Source organism: Streptopelia decaocto (assembly GCF_964273445.1).
Source record: "Streptopelia decaocto genome assembly, chromosome: 6".
Taxonomy (NCBI): domain Eukaryota; kingdom Metazoa; phylum Chordata; class Aves; order Columbiformes; family Columbidae; genus Streptopelia; species Streptopelia decaocto.
In genome coordinates, this window is record NC_138660.1 from 35,124,502 (window position 1) to 35,145,911 (window position 21,410).

General features: G+C 40.0%; 1 protein-coding gene across 23 annotated transcripts in view; it reads left to right on the forward strand.

Moving 5' to 3' along the window:
* LRRFIP1 (LRR binding FLII interacting protein 1) overlaps positions 1–21,410 on the forward strand; it is a 111,826-nt gene that overhangs the window by 49,062 nt on the left and 41,354 nt on the right. For 13 of the 23 annotated variants that reach the window (XM_082057283.1, XM_082057279.1, XM_082057282.1 and 10 more), the window contains 7 exons: positions 5,190–5,207; positions 9,072–9,119; positions 10,722–10,766; positions 11,293–11,343; positions 14,907–14,939; positions 16,053–16,100; positions 19,297–19,353. The exons of 7 other annotated variants lie outside the window; for them this stretch is intronic. In XM_082057283.1, the coding sequence (XP_081913409.1) occupies positions 5,190–5,207; positions 9,072–9,119; positions 10,722–10,766; positions 11,293–11,343; positions 14,907–14,939; positions 16,053–16,100; positions 19,297–19,353 (300 nt within the window). Of the gene's footprint in view, positions 1–5,189; positions 5,208–9,071; positions 9,120–10,138; positions 10,402–10,721; positions 10,767–11,292; positions 11,344–14,906; positions 14,940–16,052; positions 16,101–19,296; positions 19,354–21,410 lie in introns of all 23 variants that reach the window. 3 more of the 23 variants (XM_082057267.1, XM_082057280.1, XM_082057275.1) reach the window with 2 other exon arrangements.

Genomic DNA, 21,410 nt, shown 5'->3' on the forward strand with positions numbered 1-21,410 from the left:
AGAAGAACATACTGTGATACTGGTGTCTGTACAGCTTGTTGTGCACCATCTTCATTTTCCTTTGCAAACTTTTCAGAGAAATAAACAGTGTATTCCCAATACTAACATCTTGAATAACCAGAACTTAAAGCACTTGCTTTGCTACTTCTGAAGGCTTTTTAGAGCCAGTTACAAGAGTTAAAAAGCAATGAATAAATTTATTGCATGTGCGTGTACTTGTTCATGCTTAAAGCAATGTACATGCCCTGACAGGCTTCTTGTGGAGCATGGATTACTTGAGAATATATTTATATTGTTGGCCTGGCTTAAAAGTTTCCAGATGTTACCATTGCAAGCCATAAACATGGCAGAATAGTTCTCGCTGGCAATGAAGTAGGGTGTTTTAATGGTTTGGATGTGAACTGGAAATTGGCTTCTCTGCTGCGTGCCATCTAGTATGAATGACATTTCTTAATCTGCTTCATTTTCCTAATTTTAAAATAATTGGGTGACTTTTGCATCATGACTATACATATGTGTTTTAACTAATGTTCTGCTTGCCATTACAAAAGAAACGCCAGTGCAAAAGCCCCAAGAATCTAACAATTTTTATTTGTTCTATACCTTATGAATGTTTCTATAGGTATAATGACCAGCCACTTCACTGGAGGGCTGTTAAAATGCCTTGTGGCTTGATCTGTAGGCCAAAGACTGGTCACAACACTGTAGTAAAGCTTATCAGTAAATGGGGAGGGCTACACAATACCATACCAAGCTCCTCTTTTGGCAGCAATTTCTTCATGTAGCACACATAATTGATGGCAGAAATTCCTGCATAGTTGATTCTTTTGGCAATTTAAAATTGTCTGATCAGCCACATTCTTGATAAGGTCCTTTCCTTTCGAAAGGGGCTTTCTAGGAGAAGCTCGTGGCAAGCAGCTGGTCTTGAGATGATGGTGTTGGTGTGGACTCAGCCCTTGCGCAGGCTGGTCACTGCTATTCATCTCATGGTTTGTGTGCTTGGAGGGGTAGCTTTTGTAAACTTGGCTTGGAATATAAGGTGATTAAGGATTCTTCTAGAGACTTGATGTGAAGCAACATACTGCTGTAGTGGAGGACAGCTGGAGAAATGATATAGCAGGAACAGATGGGAAGAAAACCCACCCTTTGAATTGCAGCGTGAGAGGTGGGAATGTTGCTGAGGATGGCTGCTGCTGTTCGTTGTGGTGGGGCAGGGCTTCAGGGGCGTTCCAAAGGCAGCATCATCTCATCAGCTGCCATCACCTCATGCCAGGCAGCTGAAAGAGGGTTATGTGTGCCCATGTGGGTTTTTTTTCAGGGAGAGGACGGTAAGGAGAAGAGCATGAGCACAAGTTTAATAGGAAAGTATAAACTAGGTAAAGGAAAGGTGTTTCCTGGAGCTGAAGAAAGGGGATGAGCACAAGAATCATAATCTGATATGTGCTAATTTATGAAGATAAGGGCAGTGGCCACTCATGAATCACATATATGTGTATATATTTATATATTTAGTAGAGAACAGGTTCCTGGATGTGAGGGTCTAAGAAAGGCACAGATCTAATAAACATAACTGCTTGAATGTTTCTGATTTCTCCTTCTGTGCTGCTTTGTTGTTGTTATCCACCAAAGATGTAAATAATTAATCAGGAGGTCACAGTATGTTTTCTGGTGTGCTTGTGTGACAGTCAGTATAGGAGAAGTCTCGTGAGGCAACACCAATGTGTGTTCTAAGGGCAATTATAATACATGATACTTGCTCCCTTGCCTGTTTCCATGCCACTGGTACCCACCCAGATGATGGGAGTCAGATCAGTGGTGGGTCCTGTGTTTGTTACCATACCATGCTGCCATGGCCTTCAGACATTTGGTTTACAGTTGCTGAGTCTAAAGCCAGTCCCATTGGCTCATACTGTGGAGATATGTTTGGTACTGAGACAAATGCTCGTGTGCATTTAGATATTTATTTTTAATTCAGTCAGAAGAGCAAATGGGGAGCTGTCAGCTGAGTTTTTCTGTGTACCAAGTTGTTAATTCTCACAGGGCTACCAGGTAAATGGAGAGAAGATTTTTTTTCCTATGTATTCTTTTTTTTTTTTTTCTTAGAAGCTTTGCATAAGATATATTAAAGTCTTTTTTTCCCAAGAAATATTTTACAGTGATGTTTCAAGACACGTAAAAGCTGCAGCATTAGGGCTAATTGTAGAGAATGTTTTATGTAGGAGTACCTTCTGTGTGTTCTGCTGGCAGGATTTTAAATGTCTCCTCAAGGACTGACACTTGGAGACCACAATTTAAGCGGATATTACTGCCTGAAGTGAAAAGAGAATTATCTCCTCCCACTCCTTAATTTGCAGGATAAGATTCTTGCTTGCCAGTTCACACAGCAGATGAGCCTGTACTTTTAGTTCAAGGCAAGAGCTTTGTGCTTGTCTCCTGGTTTCATTTGCAGCTTTCACTTTAAAGGGCACAGCACAAAACTTGCCTTGGCTATTTTGTGAATTTGTTCTTTACCAGCATACTAATTTGCATGTACTTTTCCTCCTTTGGATTTGTATTTCTTTAGAACAGAATATGTTACCAGTGCTTTCTACAATGGGTTTCTTTTTTTCCACGTTGATTCCTTGAGCATGTAGTAAATTTAGTAAATGTACTAAATCCAAGTTAATTTGGGCAAAAGACTTGTAAACATTCTTGATCTCATCACCAATTCTGTGACTTGGGCCCCTTCTTCCCTTGCTAGGACTTAGTGCCCACAAGTCTGATCTGAGTCAGAGGGTCCCATGGCACAGCTGATATTTGGGATTGTTTGAAGAGAGAAAAGCAGAATTCTCCTGGTTTGAATGGGAGGGGAAACTGACTATGAAACTTGGTGTTTACATATACAAGGAAGAAATTAAGTGGGTTGTGAAGGTTAATCTTTATCCTAAACAACCTATGTGGAGATGCACATGAAAATTTGGAGAGGGACAAAGCTGAGGATGTTTTCAGTAGGCTCTGGATTTCTGCCTTCTGCCATTGAAGCATGCTGCACTCTCTTGTTCTGTCTTGTTCTGCAGTTACTTCTGTGAAAACCTTTATTTTTGCGGGAAACCTCATGTGATGAGAAAACCTGGAAAGCAGTTTTCAACTAGTACTGTGGATGAAACACATTTTTTTGTCATACTGTAATACAGCAAAGTGCTGTTTAAGACAGTTGACTGCTTAGATGTCTGTTGACTGTTAAACACCTTGTGGGGGACATTCCTGCAGTAGAGATAATTGTTGAAAAGTGTGTGTTTTCTCCTGTAACATACTATCTAAGAAGGATAGTATGCAGATGAAAGATCAGTCACTTAAGAGCAGAACTGTTGTCTTGCCTGTTAGCTAATGGATGACCAAATACTCCAGGTTTTATGAAGTGTTGGAACACTTACAATGACATGCTTGGCTTTGTCCCTGTGCCCCTCTCCACAGCCCTCCACAGTGTCTGGCCCTAAACAAGGGCCTTGTTGTTATCTTGTCCCTTGGCAATCTGGGTCCTGGACACAAGACCTCTTGTGTGTCTTGCTTGGCATTCAGCAGGGATACCTGCTGTGCCAAGCCTGAAGCATCAGGGTTTAGAAAATAAGACTTTCATGGTGTTGTCTTGAAGTGTCGGTGAAATAACAGCATGGAAAAGTTAGAGCTTAAAGGTTAAACAGCTCTGTGGTAATTGCCACATCTAAAATGGTGTTTGGATGAAAGGCACTCTGCATGTGCCATGGAAAAGCAAAAGATCAGTCGGTATGCAGTCTTGGGAACTGTGGGAGGGTTTAGCTCATGTTCCTCTTCAAGGTTTTCTTAGTAAAAGATAACCAAGGTGATTAGTTGTGTGGGAATGCTAGTCTCAATTATCCCCCTCTGCGCTTGTAGGAATAGGAATTAATGCTTCTGAGGTATGAAGCTGGCTTCTGCAGTTGTCCTTCATGATCACAAAGGGGAACCTGATCAGGAGCATGGGGCCTGAAAGAAGTGCGCTTTGCTTCCCAGCAAAGGGATCTGAGTTCCCCTGAGGTGGACCAGAAGAGCAAAGGATGGCAGGGATTGCCCGAATATTCCAAAATACAGGTGGCTGACTACCCTGCCTCCTGCTGACTGGCTGAAGGATTGGAGTCAGAACAACATATACCGTTCCTCCGGGATTGTACTCACAGAGCAGAGGGCTGGTGGTGGTATTTATTCACATCAGTGCTTATTGAGGAAGAGAAGCAGAAAGGCAGCTGAGGGCTTCGAGACCAGGGCTGTGGTACATTTCCTGCAGATACAAAGTGAAGTGTTCAGCAGAGAAGTGGGGAGAATGAAGCTGCAGTTTCCTTCTGGATTTGTGCAGCCAGTTAATTCTTTATGAACAAGAAAGGTTTCTTGTTTCAGAAATGCTAGGAAGGAGACAAGAAAAAAACATGTTTTCTCTTTTCATGTATTAGGGTGGCTGTAATGCTTCTGTGTATTATTAAAATTTTTCAAGACTATGGAACAACTTTGTACAGTCAACAGTGCATTTGTTAGTGCCTGCAAATGGTGTGAGTCTCTGTGGAAACATGAAAAATTGAAAAAGCAACCTGCAGAGATCCTCCAGTGCTGGCAATGTACGTGCAAGAGATTTTCAGAGACTTTTAACAAACTGCCACGGTGCTGTACACAGGTGAAAGATGTATAGCACTGATGCTTTTGCAGTAATAACTATGCTTCACTGGTTAAGGACAAATTTTGTCCTTAAAAGAACAATTTTTCTGTATTTAATGCCATTTGCTTTTATTGTGGTAGATGATGTGCAGCTGTCATGCCAGGTGAATATTTGGGCATCTGTAACTTTGAAGGAGGGAGGTTGGAAAAGCGAGAGGTCCTGCCTCACAGCTGAGTTGGGTTGTGGTCTGGTACAAAGTCTGGGGAGCAATAGTTACATGTTCTTCTAAGAGCCTAGCGGGTGTGAAAATGGGGATGCTGCGTCTTAGCTGTTCATGTGGAGGAGGCCTAGAATGTAAATGCTGATTTCATTCCACGTAGTTCTACGAGGCTTCAGTGTGCGCTGTTTTGTATTCGTGTTTTGCTGTATATTCTGTATAAATGATTATTTTTTTTCCCTTTAGAATGAGCTGTGGAACGTTGCATTGCTATTTATTTGTTCATGTAGCTTTTGTTTCCTTATTTCTTTCCTTTCCCTTTTCCCCTAGATCTATCAAGTTCAGAAGGTAGGGCTTGCTGTCTTTCATTCTTGTTTGCATGTATGTGTTCCCACATTGAGTCGTGCTAACATATCAGAAAAACCCCTAAAGAGTGGAAGATGCACAGCAGGCTTTGTATTTCCATACAATTCCCTCCTTCCATCCTGTAGGCTTGTGGAGTGGATAATAAAGGGGAGTGAGGGAAGATGACCTGTGTAGAATGTGCCTGGTTGGACACTTAATATAATTTTTTTCTACAGACTGTTTGGCAAAGAATAAGCAATAAGCAGAAAAGTAGCTCGGCAAAGCAGCCATCATAGCTGAGTATGGTGGCTCCACGTGTCACTGAGAACTGTACACCCATTTCTGAGTTGAAGGCCAAGTGTATTGTTGAAAATATTTTGGTCTGGCAAGCATCTAACAGGTGTCACCAGAAAAAATGACTTTCAGATCACTTTGTTTGCAGAAAGTCACCGAAGTAAATCAGGGATGCTGCATTTGAATTTGTAATCCTTTGGTAAATAAACTCTGTGGCCTTTCTTGCGATGTGACCTAAGCATTGTAAATGCTTCTGTATTGTTTAATACTCTCTCAGTATAAAGTCATAATCTCTTCCCTCCTCCCAATTTTCTTCTCATAGTTCCAAACCATGGCAAAGATAATGATAATAGCTGTAACTGAGGTCATTTGCTATGTAACAACAGAGTTTTTGGGTTTGTGTTAATGATGTTTGGCTATTACATACTTCAAGCATGTGAACTCTGTGGTACCAGAAAGAGAAATAGCTCCAGAAAGTTTTTGCAGGGAGGGAGAAGCATATATTTCTTCAAGCCTGCCATTTTCTACCTTATTGAATATTTTTTTTCCCTGAGATTTTTATTGCTTGCTGAATGATAAATGTGTTCTCAACCCACAGCCTGGTTTGTTCTGGCACTCCAGCTGCCTTAACTGCATGTTTCTCTTGCCTGACCTAGCAGTGTGTGTGCTTCTTGGAAATGCTGTTCTCCTCTTTAAGTGCATATGTGTATGAAGATAGCTACTCAAATCATGTGCTCTGGTATTGAATGCTGACCCCATGAATTTGGCAACAAATATCTCTTACTCTTGTTTTTATTTGTGGAGTTGACTATGTACTGAGTGACTCAAATTAACATCTGCCCATGGATCAACAGGCTCATTATCAAACTCCTTAATAGGAACTAATTTAATCTTCTGGTACATACACAGCCCCATGGGAGACAAGGAGGTTGTTTACTGTTGGTGTCCTGATATGGATGAGAAGATAAGTGGGTTAGCCTTGCAACATCCTGTAGTGGGTTTGCAAGTCTTAGCAATTTCACTATCACTTAGCAAGCAAATCTGATCTGGAATTCTCTCTCAATGGTATTAATGTCATTAATTATTTAATTGTAATATCACTTTTCAGGGTAGAAGGCAACTTGAGTCTGGCAAAGGCCTCGAACTGAAGACCAAACAAGTGGATAAACACAATTTATTTCTTTAACCCATGTGGCTACTCAAACCAGACCCCTCGGGCAGAACAGTCACCTTAGAGAAAGAAATGGGAAGAGGCTGAGGGGGTAAAATACCAGACACTTCAAATGCCGCTACTTCAGTCCAGTGTGAGATATGCTGTTTAAAAGATTATAAATTAAAAATAGTCTCAAGGCAAATGCATTCATTAACATTTTTCTTTTGGGGGATATTAAGCATTTAGCCATCTAGTTTTACATGGTGGAGGAAAAGACCAAGTGGAACTTAACTTGTGGCAAGTTTTTTAAGGGGTATTTCCTCATCTTCCTTTTGCAAAGCTGAATTCAGAAGCCTATGTTAGAAAGTAAGGAGAATGGAGGTCAGGAAAAGGAAACAGCAGACCTTACAAAAATTATTAGCATGTTTATGGATCCTTCCTATTTGTGAGAAAGGATTCTCAATTTTTGTAGTGGATTTTTTTTTTGATTTCTAGTATTAGAAAATGTTATACATCTCTTGAGGGAGGGAAAAAAATCCTTTAATAAGGCTTTACCTGACCTGGTTTCCCACAAGGCATATAATCGGTAGGTTTTGATCGTGTACACAATCCTGACCAGCTGGAGTTCATATGATTTTCAGGGGTCATGTTGTGTGTGCTGTGCTTCTGCCTGGAAGTAACTAGTCTGAGCACTTGTGCGGAAGTGTGTAATGCTTGAAGAAACAATGGTTCATGTCATGCACTCTAATTTCTTGCAGTTTTAGGGAGAATTTTCACTTTGGCTAGACATTGTATAGAGGTAATAGATATATCTGAGCACACAGATGCTTTGCAGGGAAGGCAGTGGAAAATACTTCCCTGTTCTCATAGGGATGTGGTTAAAGAGTTTGCTGAGCTGTTGTCTCTTTTTCTTTTTCCAGGGAGATGTTTGCATACTATTTAAAACTCCAATGCAGTGAATTTATTATTTCCTGTTTTCAAATTATCGCCTTTAAGAACTTATTTTCTAATATTTTTCCTAATAAATGGGATTGCTGCAGGCCTCTGCTTTTTCCCAGTTTGACCCCAAAACTGATAACATTTAAAGGTCCTTGTACAGTTTGGGGTATCCAGGATGTGTAATTGAGCACCCCACTGCCTATTCTACTTTGTAACAGACTTTCTTCTGTTCAGAGCTGTTAAGATGAAAATGAAGATGACTTCCACATGAAAATAATTTTGTTTAATGAGGAAGAACTCTGAAGTGGGAATAAACTGATACAGTATCAAAGAACATGCAGCTGTTTGTTCTAGATGATTAATAAATAGCGAATGAGGTTTTTAACGGTGAAAGTAAAATTACATTATTACCATTGAGATGAGCGCTAAATGCAGAATATAATACAGAACAGGTTTCTAATTTGTTTGATCATTACCTTAAGCTTTGACTGTTGCTTCCTCAAACCTCTAAGAAAGCTGGCAAGTAAAAGCTTGTTTTTTTCCATAAACACAGGAATGTCAAAGCACATAATCTAAATTGCTCTAAAATACATATTATGCTTCCTTAAGCAGGATTTCCATTTGCCGATTACTGTGCTTTAGGCTGGTGATTTTTTTTCTTTACACAGGAATGTTATGGTCACCATTATAAATGCAAACTTCCCAAGACTAGATTCAAAATGCATGTTTGGCGAGGAAGAAAAGTCCTGCTAAACTTGTCGATCTTTGAACAATTTGCTGTCTGGTGGTGATGCAAAGGAAGGTTGTCAATGTTGTATGAATAAAATACAAACTGAGAAATGGTTCATAAGAGCCAGTCTACCAGGAAAACGCATGGCATTTGGTACTGAAATGCAGAGTGCTTTCCAGTCTGCCTGCATTGGTGCAACATGTCCCAGAGGTTCCTCCTCTGTGCTCTCTGGCGATACCACCGCTGCCGAGATGGGCAAGTGTAGACCAAAAGCCTCGTGTACTGAAAAGGAGCTCTGGGGAGTTCTGAGTTCAGGGAATAAGAGTGCACAGAGATTACTTGTATTCAGCTTGTCTTCCTGGTTTGACAAATCTGTATGGTAAACATGATTTGACAGCATTTTTCATCCTGAAAGTGTTTTGCGTTTGGATCCCTTGTAATGAGACTTGACTTAAATGGGTCAGGAATTCAAGACTCATTATGCTCCTTGTTCCTGTCCTCACAGTGCTGTGGTTTGGCACTGCTTAGAAAGAAGAAGCTGTCAAGTACCCTGGTCCTACCTTTCCCCTTGCTGGACAGTTTGTCCTGGGCACCTGCAGCGGGGGCTCTGGTGGCACTTGGCACAGCTCTTCTGCAGCATGTGTGTGTGTGAAGCTGTGTGGCTTGGCCGAAACCTGGCAATGCATGTCAGATGTTCTGTGTTTGTCTTTCTCATCTAAATTCTTTTTTTTTTCCCCTTTTCTGTCTGTAGAAATATTATGGTCTGGACACTAAATGGGGAGACATCGAGCAATGGATGGTAGGCCTTGATTGACGTAGCTAAACAACATGTTGTTGTTTTATGTGCTGAAGTTTTGTATAGCTCACAGAATTTGGAATCCCACAAAGTAGGTATTTTCATGTATTGGGAGTGTGAATTGCACTCTTAACCACAAGGATTCTTGCAGTCCGCATCAATACCTGAAATGTGGCTTATGGTCACCTTAAAACTGGCAAGGGTTTGGTTAGATGCATCTATTATGTTTTTACAGACCTCTGTCTCCACCATATCACTTGAAGATTAGTTTAGCATATAGACCTGTTAAAGCGGCTTATGATACAAGGAACACGTGTGCTCATTTTACTTCCTTTGGATTTTGTTACAATTTGAGTCTTCTCAAATCTGTCTTCAGTTAAATTTTGGGCAAGTTCTGGTCCATGGGAACTGTTGGGATGCATTATTACTGCTAATATGCTAATGCTTGCTTTTTCGATAATGCAATATCCTGGATTCTACTATTTGCTAAGCCAGTGAAGTTGGTACCAGGTATGGACTTGGGCATTAGCAGTATTTGACAGTTTTAACACCAATAATATAAGATGAACAAGTTGTTAAAGGGCTGGAAGACATTGAGATAAAATGTCTTTCAAACACAAGTGATTTCATAAACTTACCAGTGGTGCCAGATAAAAACTGTTCATGGCTTTGCCCTACAAGCTGAGTAGCCCACGCTGAAGAAGGCAAAACCAAACAGCTGATTTCCAGTGTGGAAGATAACTTTTCCAACTCTCTGGCTTCCATGACCTTGGATAATTAATTGGCATAAATGTGGTTTGCTCTATGCCTTCTTGAAAGCCTGCTGCCATATGGACCGTCTACCAAGATGCTCTATTATCACAAATAAGCCATTAAGTCTCTTCGAATCCTTGCTAGGGGGATTCAGCTCCATGTTACCAAAAATTGCTTTGCTTAGAAATCAGTTTGCTTTTGAGAACCATTAACTACAATGTTGAAACTTTTTTCCCTGTTTTCTACTATGTTTTCTAAATTCCATGTAGAATTAGTTTCTTGGAAACTTAATGCACCCTACAGCCTTTCCAGCATTAACACAGCTTTTGGCCTGCAAAAGTTGGTGCTGCATGTCGCAGAACCTGTAAGCAGAGCACAGATGCTTTTGGTCTGGAAGAAGGGGCCAGGCTGTGCCCCTCTGGGATACCTGCTAGAGAGAGACCATTGCCCTGCCACATTCATTTCAAACAGAAGATTTTTGAGATTTGATTTTGAAGGACTGCAAACTGGAAAGCTTAATTACAAAAGTACTGTAAGTATGCTGGTTCCCGGATGCAGAGAGGTGCACTTGAAATGTTTTTTTGAGATGCAAATGAAGATGTCACTGTGTACAACTTTCTGTAAAAGTAATGAAAGTGTGTAGCAGAAAAAAAATGGAAGAGGAGAAAGTTGGGGTCACAAGTGAAGGCAAAAAGTTCTTCTGACGTGACAAGGTGTCACCTTTCATTATTTGGTTTAACCGTACCAGCTCCTATACATTGCTGAAATTCACTGTGTCTTTCTGAAAGTGCTCTGTTGGTGTCTCTGTCCTTTCAACACTTCGCTCTTTGTTTTTCTCTGTTGCCTTGGTAGGAAGACAGTGAGCGTTATTCCCGTAGAGCCCGAAGAAATGCCTCGGTTAGTATCTACTTTTGCTTTTTCTTTATAGCTAGATATTTCAAATTAAAAAAACCCAGACATATATAAGGCATTTCCTTTTAAAAAGAAAAAAGTGAACAAGCTCACCACACCCAGCCCCAGCCGGGTGAAAACCTCAAAGCCACTTCCTGACTTCTCTGCCCTCCCCAGTCACTCCAGGAGCTTTTGCAAATGTGCGAGAGTAAAGGGCGGCAGGGGGTGGAAGGTGGGGAAGTAACCTGCTTGGAGTGTTTAATGTCTGTTTATTCAGACTGTGGGCCAAGAGCATACAACAGGGAACACCTGAGCAAGCTTGTCATTCACCTTGTAGTAAAATGCTCAACAGTGTTTCTTGGGCGGATTTCATTTACTTTCTACTATAGTTTAATGCAATTCTTTTTAAAAGACATTTATTCTGTAAGTCTTTTCTTTCCTTCTGTTCCATCAAAGCCATCAGTATTTACCTCACTGCCTGTTACTTGTGTTCTTTTCATTATTTTCTTGTCTTTATACTTTCTTTTGATAGGCTTCGGATGAAGATGAGCGCATGTCTGTGGGTAGCCGTGGAAGCCTGAGGGTTGGTAAATTGTAGAATTTAAGTGTGCATGTGTGTGTACTGATGTTGCTGCCCTCCTGTACCACCAGACTGGTTGTAGTTCTCTGGTAACATCATCCTTCCAAGGTCTTGATGTGTTTTGTGTCCAAGGCATATGGGGCTTTTTGAGTACGTGTAAGTCAATAGTTCTTTCAACCATGGCACTTGTCAGATTTGAATGTGCTGTGCAGGAACATCAGCAGAGCACGTGGCTCTGTAAAAACCTTGCCGATAAATGCTGTTCACTGTCAGTGTTGCAGGAAGTACTTAGCCAAAACACTGGTACATGCAGCTATTTCTTGTATGCACCTTGTGAGCTCCCTGTTTCATTATTGATACTGAGAATTTGGGAAGAGAGAGTGCTGGCTTACTCCGTAATCAATATTTATCAGATCAGGAAACCAAAACCAAATTATCAGTGGAAGTGAGTCTTAAGCACTTTTGAATTACAGGTGAACGCTCTCCTCAAAACTGCTTTAGAGATACTTGAAATTCATCTGCAGAGTTGAGTTTTGTGGAGGGAGGGATTAGGAGTGCAGAGAGTGCTGCGGTGCACTAGTACTCATCTGTAGGAAAAGTTCAGACAGTTTTTTCCTCAAAATGTCCATATAGTACTTTTGCAGATAATACATGTGTACAAATCTTAACTTCATTCTCGCACGGACATAATCAGCTCTTGTAAGAAGGCAGTTTAAGCCATTTGGTATTGTGAATCACTATTGCTGTTGTCTTAGCGCGTGGAGATGGTCTTCAGAAGATGAACAGAGCTCACTGCTGCTGAGACGTATGGAGAAGCATTTGGCTAGCCACTGAACTGAAACAACCCCTCACAGACTATGGAGGAAGCTCTCAGTCCTCCGCGTGAATCAGCTGCAACTAGTTTTTGTTATGGAGCCATTGTGCCTAAAACTGTTGTGTTTGAGAATATTTTTCTTCTTCTGATGTTTGTCCTAATTTATTAGTAGCACTAATTATGTGAGTTAAGCTGGATGATCTGTTCTATTTGTATAAAACAAGAAAGACCATCATTCATAGCAAGGTCTTGATTTATAATCCTCGGTTTCTGGCTTCTAGGGAGATTTCTTGTGCTTTTTTTCTTCCCCTTAAAAAACTTGCTAATAGTTATCTAGGCTAGAACTACCTTTTTTTCCTGACAAACTATTCCCAAAAGAACAGGACTGAGTGGAACACGTCATATGCCTCTAAAAGAGTCTGGAAGATGGGGGGAGGGGGGGTGGAAAAATTACTACTGCAGAGCCTGCTCAGTGATCCTAATGGAGTTCACTGTAAGGTAGCATAAGATGTACTTAAAAGTTCTAAGGGTTGTCTTGTTCCCTCTTTAGTGGAATCTTTATTGCTACTTATGAAACACTGTTAAAATCTTTATTCTTTAAGATTGCAGCCTTACTTTAGTGCTTTTCAAAGCAAGAAGATGCCTTAAAGCTCCAGAGATTCAATGAAGAAAAGCTTATCTTCACAGCTGAACACGAAAACTGATGTTTATTTTACTTAAATTTTGACATGTTTCTGCAAGGTTTTTTTGAGGGGGAAAAAAAACCCCTAGATCAGTTGAAATTTCAATTCTTTCTATTTAGAAGATGATTACAATACAAATGGATTATTTAACCATGGCTGCAATTGTGTGTCCCTTGATGTGGCAAGATGTGAACGCACTGGCACTGTGTTGATACAGGAGCCCTCTTCATCTGAAACACCTTTTGTTCATGGAAATGTGCTACTATTTCCATGTAATGTGCTTTTGTAATACGGTCCTGGGTTTATCGTTGTATATTTAAACAGCAGAATCCTTGCATTCTACTTATCCCCCATCCCTTGAGAAGAAACTCTCCTGGCCCTTCTTCCTGACAGTGTCTGGGCTGCCAGGATTCCTTCAGGCTGCAATAACCAGTACTGGTCTGGTGAACAACCATCTCCACATGGTTCCTGGGATGGTCCATAAATACCTAATACTTTTGCAAAGAATGTTCTTTTCTGACAGAAGGATCTGGTTGAAACTTTTTGGGCTGGTATTTCTAGTGATAATGCACAGTAGCATTTGATGAACATTTTTACGCAAGCTGACACTTGGGCATGCACAGGAAAAGTTTTGACAGAGCTTCCTTCCCTGATCCAAGTGTCACTGGGATTGTAGATGAAATCAAATGCTTGCTACTCTGAGCTGAAATTTACCCTTATTCAACTCGTACTTGTTTTAGTCACAATGAATTGATAGAACATTTTCCTAGTGTGGGTTTACAGTAGATGCTTTTAATAGTTCAACAACATCTCTCTCTGGCCCTTTTGCGAAGGTTGAACTCTTGCTGTGTGTGTATTCAAAACAACAAAGTAAAACAAACAAACCAAAACTAACAACCACAAACAAAAATAAATGACCAACCTAAAATGTTACCTCTAAGGACTAGAGTTCAGTTTGGCTTCTGAGCTACTTTGGAGTGAAGAAGACACCAAAAACTGTAGCCTTGTGTCCACAAAGGGTTTATAAAACTACTCAGAGAATGCTGAATGCTCTTCTTTTTTTTTGGTATTTGAAGACTCCTTCCATAGTTGCAGGATGCCATTGTAATTGGTTTGCAAGACTTCCGTTTTCTGAAAATGGATCTTGTATCTTTGGCACTTGGGCTCATTGCACTGTGAGGGGCTGATAGTGTTAGGGGTTGCTTTTTGAAGCTATGCTGCTTTTCTGTACAGGAAGTTTTCAATGGAATGAGCCCATGTCAGGAATGTATGTCTCCCTAAAATTTTACCAGCCTATTAGTCTGTGTGAGTTTTACTCTGGGTTTTCTCCTGGAATATTTTCTGAGTGGCTATCTGAACTGCAGGCAGCAGGGATCTGCTGAGCTAGCTTTTGGGGAGCTGGCCTGGGTGCCTCTGGCAGAGCAACCATCTGTCTGGACTGCAGAACCACTTGAGGTGTTGATTTAGACCAGGCCAGCATATTGATTTAAGCTCTGCAGCTGTGACTGTACTGTAAACAGTGGCCTAGATTTAATGCTGGTTCAAGTAAATCTGCCTCCTGCCAGCAGACCTTCAGCTGCAATGAAGGGGTATCTTTAATAGCTTGTCTGTAGCTCATCATGAATGCATGAAGTGTCCTGCCTCTCTTGTTTCAGAAGTTCTACGAGGTCGATTCTTTATCACCCTTTTTTTCCTAGGGAAGCTCAGAGCTCAGTAACATCATCCTGTGTTTGTTGAGACATTTGAATCTTTCCACAGTCTCTTTTCTACTGCAAGTACCCTTGTGCTCCCACTTCTTTCTCTAATCTGAGACCATCCGGCATGAAATACTGTTGTATTATGAACTACTCATAATGGAGTTTGTTCATTTTCCTCGTTTTCTTTGCTCCAAAGTTCCTGACTTCTGGCTTTGTGCAAGAAGTTCTGCATTTTCAAAGTTCTTTATTTGGGATTTACATCTCTGTACCTCTCTGTGTGTGTTTGTTTTGGTTTGGGAGATTATTTTGATTGCCATAACTTAAGCTTTTTCCCTTGTATTCTGTTTTTTCTTTCCTCTCATGCCTTTTCAGTCACATTTGGAATATACCGGCACCTACCCAGTGGTGAGAATAGTCTGCCAGTTGCAGTGTGTTTAAAAACTAATTATGAAGAAGAAACTAACATCAATTGTGATAGCTGATGAGAGATAAGGGGTGATATAAAATGATCCTGAGGCAGTTCATGGTCTGATGTAAAGATGCTGCTTGCCTCACCTACTACTCTTATGCAGTTCAGATGAAAAGCACTGAATCATTAGAGGGATCTAAGCTCCATCTAGTTCAGTAGTGACCATAGGACAGAGCAGAACAACTTTTATTTCCTCTTACAGACCTTCTCTGTTACGATCTGTCCATCATTTGACCAGATATGTCTGGTTTTATTTCAGCATAAATCTGGAAGGGAACTAAAACTCTCCCAAAACCATGCTGAATAGATCTAGCAAAGGTGACCGGGCAAATACACTGCCTACCAAAGCTGAAGCTTGTGTATGGAGCTGTTGTTACCTTTGCTTTGGAGGATAAAATCAAACTCTGTAGGAAATAATAAGACGAGAGCAAGTATTTGCATTGAATACATTGAGATAAAGCTGACTATTGGAAAAATAGAAGAGGGATGCAAGAGACAATGAGGATTGGGACTTTAAGCTTAGTTTTAAAAAGTTCCTCATACTGTTAGCAGTGCTGTCCTGTGGCAGCGCTGTGCTGGAACAGAGGTGTCTCAGTTTCTGCAGAACGCAAGCTGCGGAGAGCAGCTTTGTAGAGTCTCCAGCTTTTTAACTCTCCTCTGTTCCTTGTGCTGTTTCAAAGTGAAATGCAATGTATCTGTTTGTGAGTGACCTATATACAGAAATAATTCAAACACATTTGGATTTTGCATGGATATATTGACAGCTGGTAGCTCTTTTAATTGACTTAACCCAGCAAGCGTGAATGATTTTAACTGTGGCTACTAAATTTAACAGCGCTATCATCGCTTTTAACAATATTCTTTAATAACCAATCATTTGACTTTGACATCTGATTTTTTTTTTTTCATGTGTGCTTACTGAGCCATGCTGTGTAGAGCTGGAGGAAAATTGGACCGATGTTTTTGCATGTTGACATGCATGCCTGGCTATGGATGGGTGCACAGAAACTCATTGATCTTTTCATCCTGCATTCTTAATCTCACTGCAGGCTGGATTAGAGAATGAGCGGACCAAAAAGAAGAACTACTCCAAAGCAGTATGTATCTTGACTGTCTCAAGAAAGGTTTTTGCCTACAAAGCCACTGTGATAGGACAAAGAATATGTGCAAGTATATTGGCTGTTTGAGCTCACCAGCCTAATGTCAAGGATACGATCTAGATCTCAGGATTGGCTGGGTCTCCAAGAATGCCGAGCATCACTTCATCTGCAAAATGTTGTATAACCCAAGCACTTACGTCAGTGTTGTACATAAAGAGTATCTTGGAAATGCTCAAAACCTAATTTGAGCTTTAACATGACACAGAAATATGTAATACTGATAGAAAATATCTGTAGTAAAGGCTGCATCTTTCATAAAGGTAGTTAGAATATATATGTAGTGAAGTCTACATCTCTTCTTAAATGTAATTCTGTGTAGTGTCAATGCCTTACTAGCACTTGTACAAATAGGGTATTACATAGAGCACTGCAAAGCCAGACCTGGATGGAAGGTAAAGGATAACACGTTTTCACACAGTCAGGATTTATAGGTGAATCTCATGGGGCTGGAAATTGTACTCAATTTACTCAATTCCAGGGCAGGAAAGAGTACACAAGAGGGGGCAGAGTGGTGTGCTGGTGCTGCGGAGGGAAGGCTGTGAGTTGCAAAAAGAGGATGCTGGACTGGGTTGGGGCTCTTCAGTACACTGGCAGTCAGCAGGGAGTTTTCTGACAAGTGGAAGTTGGATGCGGGATTGTGAAAGAATCCTGAAGGAGTAGGATTAGCCACAGTCTAAGGTAGAGTGTGTTACAGAATGGCTATGAGAAAGTTTTCTGTATCTGTTCAAGGTGAGAAGAAAACACATAAAAGAATTGGGTCAATTGCATGCGAAGACTGAGCAAGTAAAATTTGAATGTTTGTCTCCGCAGTATGGAAGCTTATTTGTTCCAATTTTCATTAAGGTTATGATTGGATGCTTAACGTGTTAATGTAGCATAAAACAAAGGTCAGCCAGGTCTGATAGGTCTGACCCTGCTCTTCAGGAGCTGTCTGGAGCATCTGCCTTCAAAAATACACATGGGAGAAATCTCTGGAGAGGATGGGTCATAGTGACAAGAGAAATGATGTGAGCTATAGGACTTCAGTTTGAAATCTGAAAGATAGCGGGACAAATTAAACATGTTTATAAGTGCCTCAAATATAATATGATAAACAGTTAATTTGGATTTGTGGAAAATGAATCATGCCAATTCAACTTAATTTCCTTAAGCAGAGTAATTATTTAAGGGTATAAAGGAAAATCATGAGATGTGACTATAACTTGACTATAAGGCTCTTGGCATGTCTCTACATGACATTAAGTGAAACCTTGGGCAAGATTGAGTCTTGTAAAAGAAATGCACAGCTAGTTGAAAAATACTGTTAGATAATGAGACAACTGGAAAGGATCACATCTCATCTACTCCCATATAAGACAGCGTCATCTGTTTTTAAAGGGGAAAACAGTTCAATGGAGTCTATATTGGCCAGCTAAGTCCAGGGAGTGAGGGTGGTTTCATGTGAGGTTAGAATAAAAATACCAATGATGGAGGAGGCAACTTGTCAAAACCGAATAGTAGTAAAAATAAATGAAGAATACCACATCTGGGAAAATTTAAATATACTATTACAAAATAAGGAGTTCTGTATAGGAATGGTGCAGATAATGATCTGAGGTTACATTTAGTCAATATTACTTTGCTGAAAAAAGGCAAACAGTTCCTCAGTGTAGAACTGCAAGGGGCAGTGGAGGTAACTGTTCTTCATGGTGCTGTTGAAGCTGGAGCTGGGAGTGTTGGCTTCAGCTGCTGGAGGTTCATTTTAACCATTCTTCAGGGAGGTGTTAGAGAAATTCAAGGAGCTCAAAAAAACCCTAGTAAAAACCGGAAAAAGCCCAAGCTGTGTGAGAAGACTATAGCAGTATTTCAAAATGGTTCCTCTTGAAAAAAAGAAACTGGATGTTGGCCCTCCATTTGTGGTGAGAATATCGAATTTCAGTAGAGAAGCTTTTCCCAGAAGCTGCTTTACCAGCTTGGGTCTAAACTGGTTTCTGAGTTAATTAGTGTAATTTCTCAGGAAGCCACTGTGCAGTATATGATAAATATTTTGCTTGGAATTTGATTCAAGAATGGGTTTAGTGGATTTTCATTTTTGGAATGCATTAAAACTTGAACTTCAAAACTTAATTTGGATAGAAAAATCTAATTAAAATTAGGCTAAAAAAAACCCCTGTCCCAAATACACAGAGTGCTTCCTCATTTTTGATGTTAGACCAGGCCTTGTTGTGAAGTGATGCCAGAATAGGGAATTGCTTGAGAAATCTGAGCTTTTATTGGTATCAATTGAGGTGACTTTAGGTCTGTCCTCTTTTCTTCAACATCACATTTCCAGACTGAAAACTGCATTGTAGTGATTGTTTTATTTTATTCCCAACCCTGCTGCTGTAGGGACTTGAAGCATCTCACTCTACTTATGAATTGCTCTTTCTGAACCTGTTTTCTCTCAAAGGAGAAAAACCAAGCATCTTAATGAAAACAAGGCAAGCTATTGAGCACAACGGAGGACAGCTGAACTGACTGAAATATCTTATTAGTCTTTAGAATGCCACACAAAATGTGGCAGATGGTCACTGTCTGGAGTTTAATTTTGATGCAATTGGGGAAGGCTAAAGAGAAGAGATTTTATACAGCATTGCATGTTTCCTCAATTAATTTCTGAAATATAATTTTAAGATTACGTTATTCTGCTACAATTTGCTGCTTTTTGATTGTGTAATTGCCAGTAATATCAGTAACTACAGTGATAAATTTATTTTATTGCAGTCTCTTATCCCTAGTGTCCCCTTTTTGTCCTGTGTTCCCTTCACAGAGCGTTTGAAGAGACAGGTGCTATAGTGCAATAATAATAGGGGAAGCAAAGGTGTTTCTTAACAAGTAAAAAAGGGGTCAAAAAAGGCAAGCAGGAGTATCCTTGACATTTTTGGCTGGTATACAAGTACTGACAGACACACAAACGTTCATGTCCTCATATTTGAAATCATGACCTAATCCTGCACTTCTCCTATTCCTGGTGTATCTTTCAAAAGTTCTGTCTCTGCCTTTGATTTTTTGTAAGTGATGACTTTTGCTAAAAATTCCCTTTTGGGTCTGCATAATTTTTTTTTCCTCTCCTTTTTTATTTTTGTTTTTCTTCTTTCCTTTCCTTCCATAACAGACCAATGGTTATGAGGAAGACATGTATGGATCGTCCCAGAGTAGAAAATCTAGCAGGGTTAGTAGATGATTTATATTGCTATAAAATCTATTGCTCTTATTTAATATGATTAAAGTTAATTAGCACATTCTTTTCTGTGGTAAAGCAGGTTTTTCCTGTCTTGCACGTTGTGGGTTTTGCAGTTTGTCAGACGCGGAGGTGCAGCAATAAGCTGTCTAAAAAAATAAAAAGAAAATAGGCCATGAGTGGGAAGGGAAGTCTCCAAATTGGGTACAAGTAGAACTCGGAAGCCAGAACTGCTTAACCTGTAAACAAAATTGGGTAAAAGTGAAATTGTGACAAGAAATAGTTTGGCGGCACCTGGCACGGAGGATTTCCATGTGCTGGACAACAGAACGATTGTTTTCAGGCCTGTGTGATGTGTTGATGTTTTGCTCTAACAGTGAAAATCCCAAGCCTCACCTACAAGTTTGTCTTGAGATTTGCACATGTAAAATATTTTTTTTTTTTTAATTTAACCAAATATATGTTGTTAATTTGAAGCTTACCTGTTTGTTTTTTTCCTTTATAAACTGTACCTTAGGGTTTCTGGAAACTCCCACAGAGATGAACAGCCAGTGCAAGTGTTACTACTTAACTACTTACCAGTGGTGTACTTTTATTTATAGAGCTATTCTTGTCAAAAAACCCGTAATTATTAACTTCATTGTGTGTATGTGGGTCACAATGTTCCCTTCTGTTCCAGCACAAGTGTTTTGTGTCAATTACAGGATTTCATTGTCCTGCTTTGTTAAATATTGGGGCTTGTGCAAATAATTTAAGGGTATTGTCTCAATCAGAGCCTCTTTGGGGGCAGGGAGGGGAACTGCTTGGGTTTTTTTTTTTTCTTACCTTTTTTTTTTAACAAAGGCAGACAAAAGCTCTGAGCCTGTTGATCTTTATGCTACCAAGACTTCTAAAGGAATCTAGTGGTATGCAGACTAAAGCCCTATGTTTAGGGGAAAAATAAACTACTTTTAAGACTCCATTTAGCTAAGTGTTTGAGCAATACATGCTAAGCAGGAGATGGACTTCAGTGAGTTACTTTGTAAGCATGAAGTTAAGCAGGCGCTTGTATAAATAGCGAAATGGGACCTTATATTTCATGTCCGTTGTAAACTGTTGCTTCCATGTGGTTTTATGCATTTAGCTTGTGTATGTGGATAAGAGAAAATGAAATACTGTTGCTTAAATTCTTAAGAAAACAGTATGTCCTGTTCTGGCACTTTTGCTGAACCGTTTGACAAGTTCAAGGAACTTAGTGCTTCTGACAAATTATGTTCTTATGCTTTAATGACATACTCCAGAGCTCCAAGTACTGCAGGAAGAGCAAAATATCTGTAAGAAAGTCATCCAGGGCAAAGAAGTTGTTTGCTTTCCATTTAAATAATGTAAAATCATCTTGGTATTAGGGTTTGTAGCATGGATGTTTAGTATATGTAAAGCATAATTACGGCAACATCATTAGTTCCTTGCTGCTTTCAGTACTAAATGTAATTCAGATTAGTCATTATGAGAAGGGGATGAGAGTTTGGGGTGACTTAGACCAGCTGAATCTCCAAAACCAGTTGATGCCAGTCTGTCTGGCATTCACCTTTAGGAATACTCTCTCCAAAACCCCCAAACCTAACTGTAAAGATCGGTAAAGCAACAATAAAAAACAGAGAAGAGGCAGAGTTCTTCGGGTCAGGAACAAAGTGTTGAGTCTGCTGATAAAATTATTGTTTCCACAGTAGTTTTCCAATTCTAAGTTGCAAAATGGGGTGATGTCCGCATGGAGATCAAACTTTGTACACTCTAATTACAACATAATGGATTGATTCCTTAAAAATTAATAATGCCATGTGCCTAGGTAGTCCCCATGTGGTTTACCAACTACCTAGCTGGGAATGAAGGTAACTTTAAGCTCAGTTCAGTTGATTCAGATTTCTTATTTTACAGGTATTCAGAAAGAGTGAGGCAGAACGGATCTAAATTTTTGAGACTGGACAATGATATATCCTCAGTATATGCGTGTGGCTGTTGTGTCTTATCCACAGATCTGTTTGCCTGTAGTGGCAGAAGTCCAGTGTCAA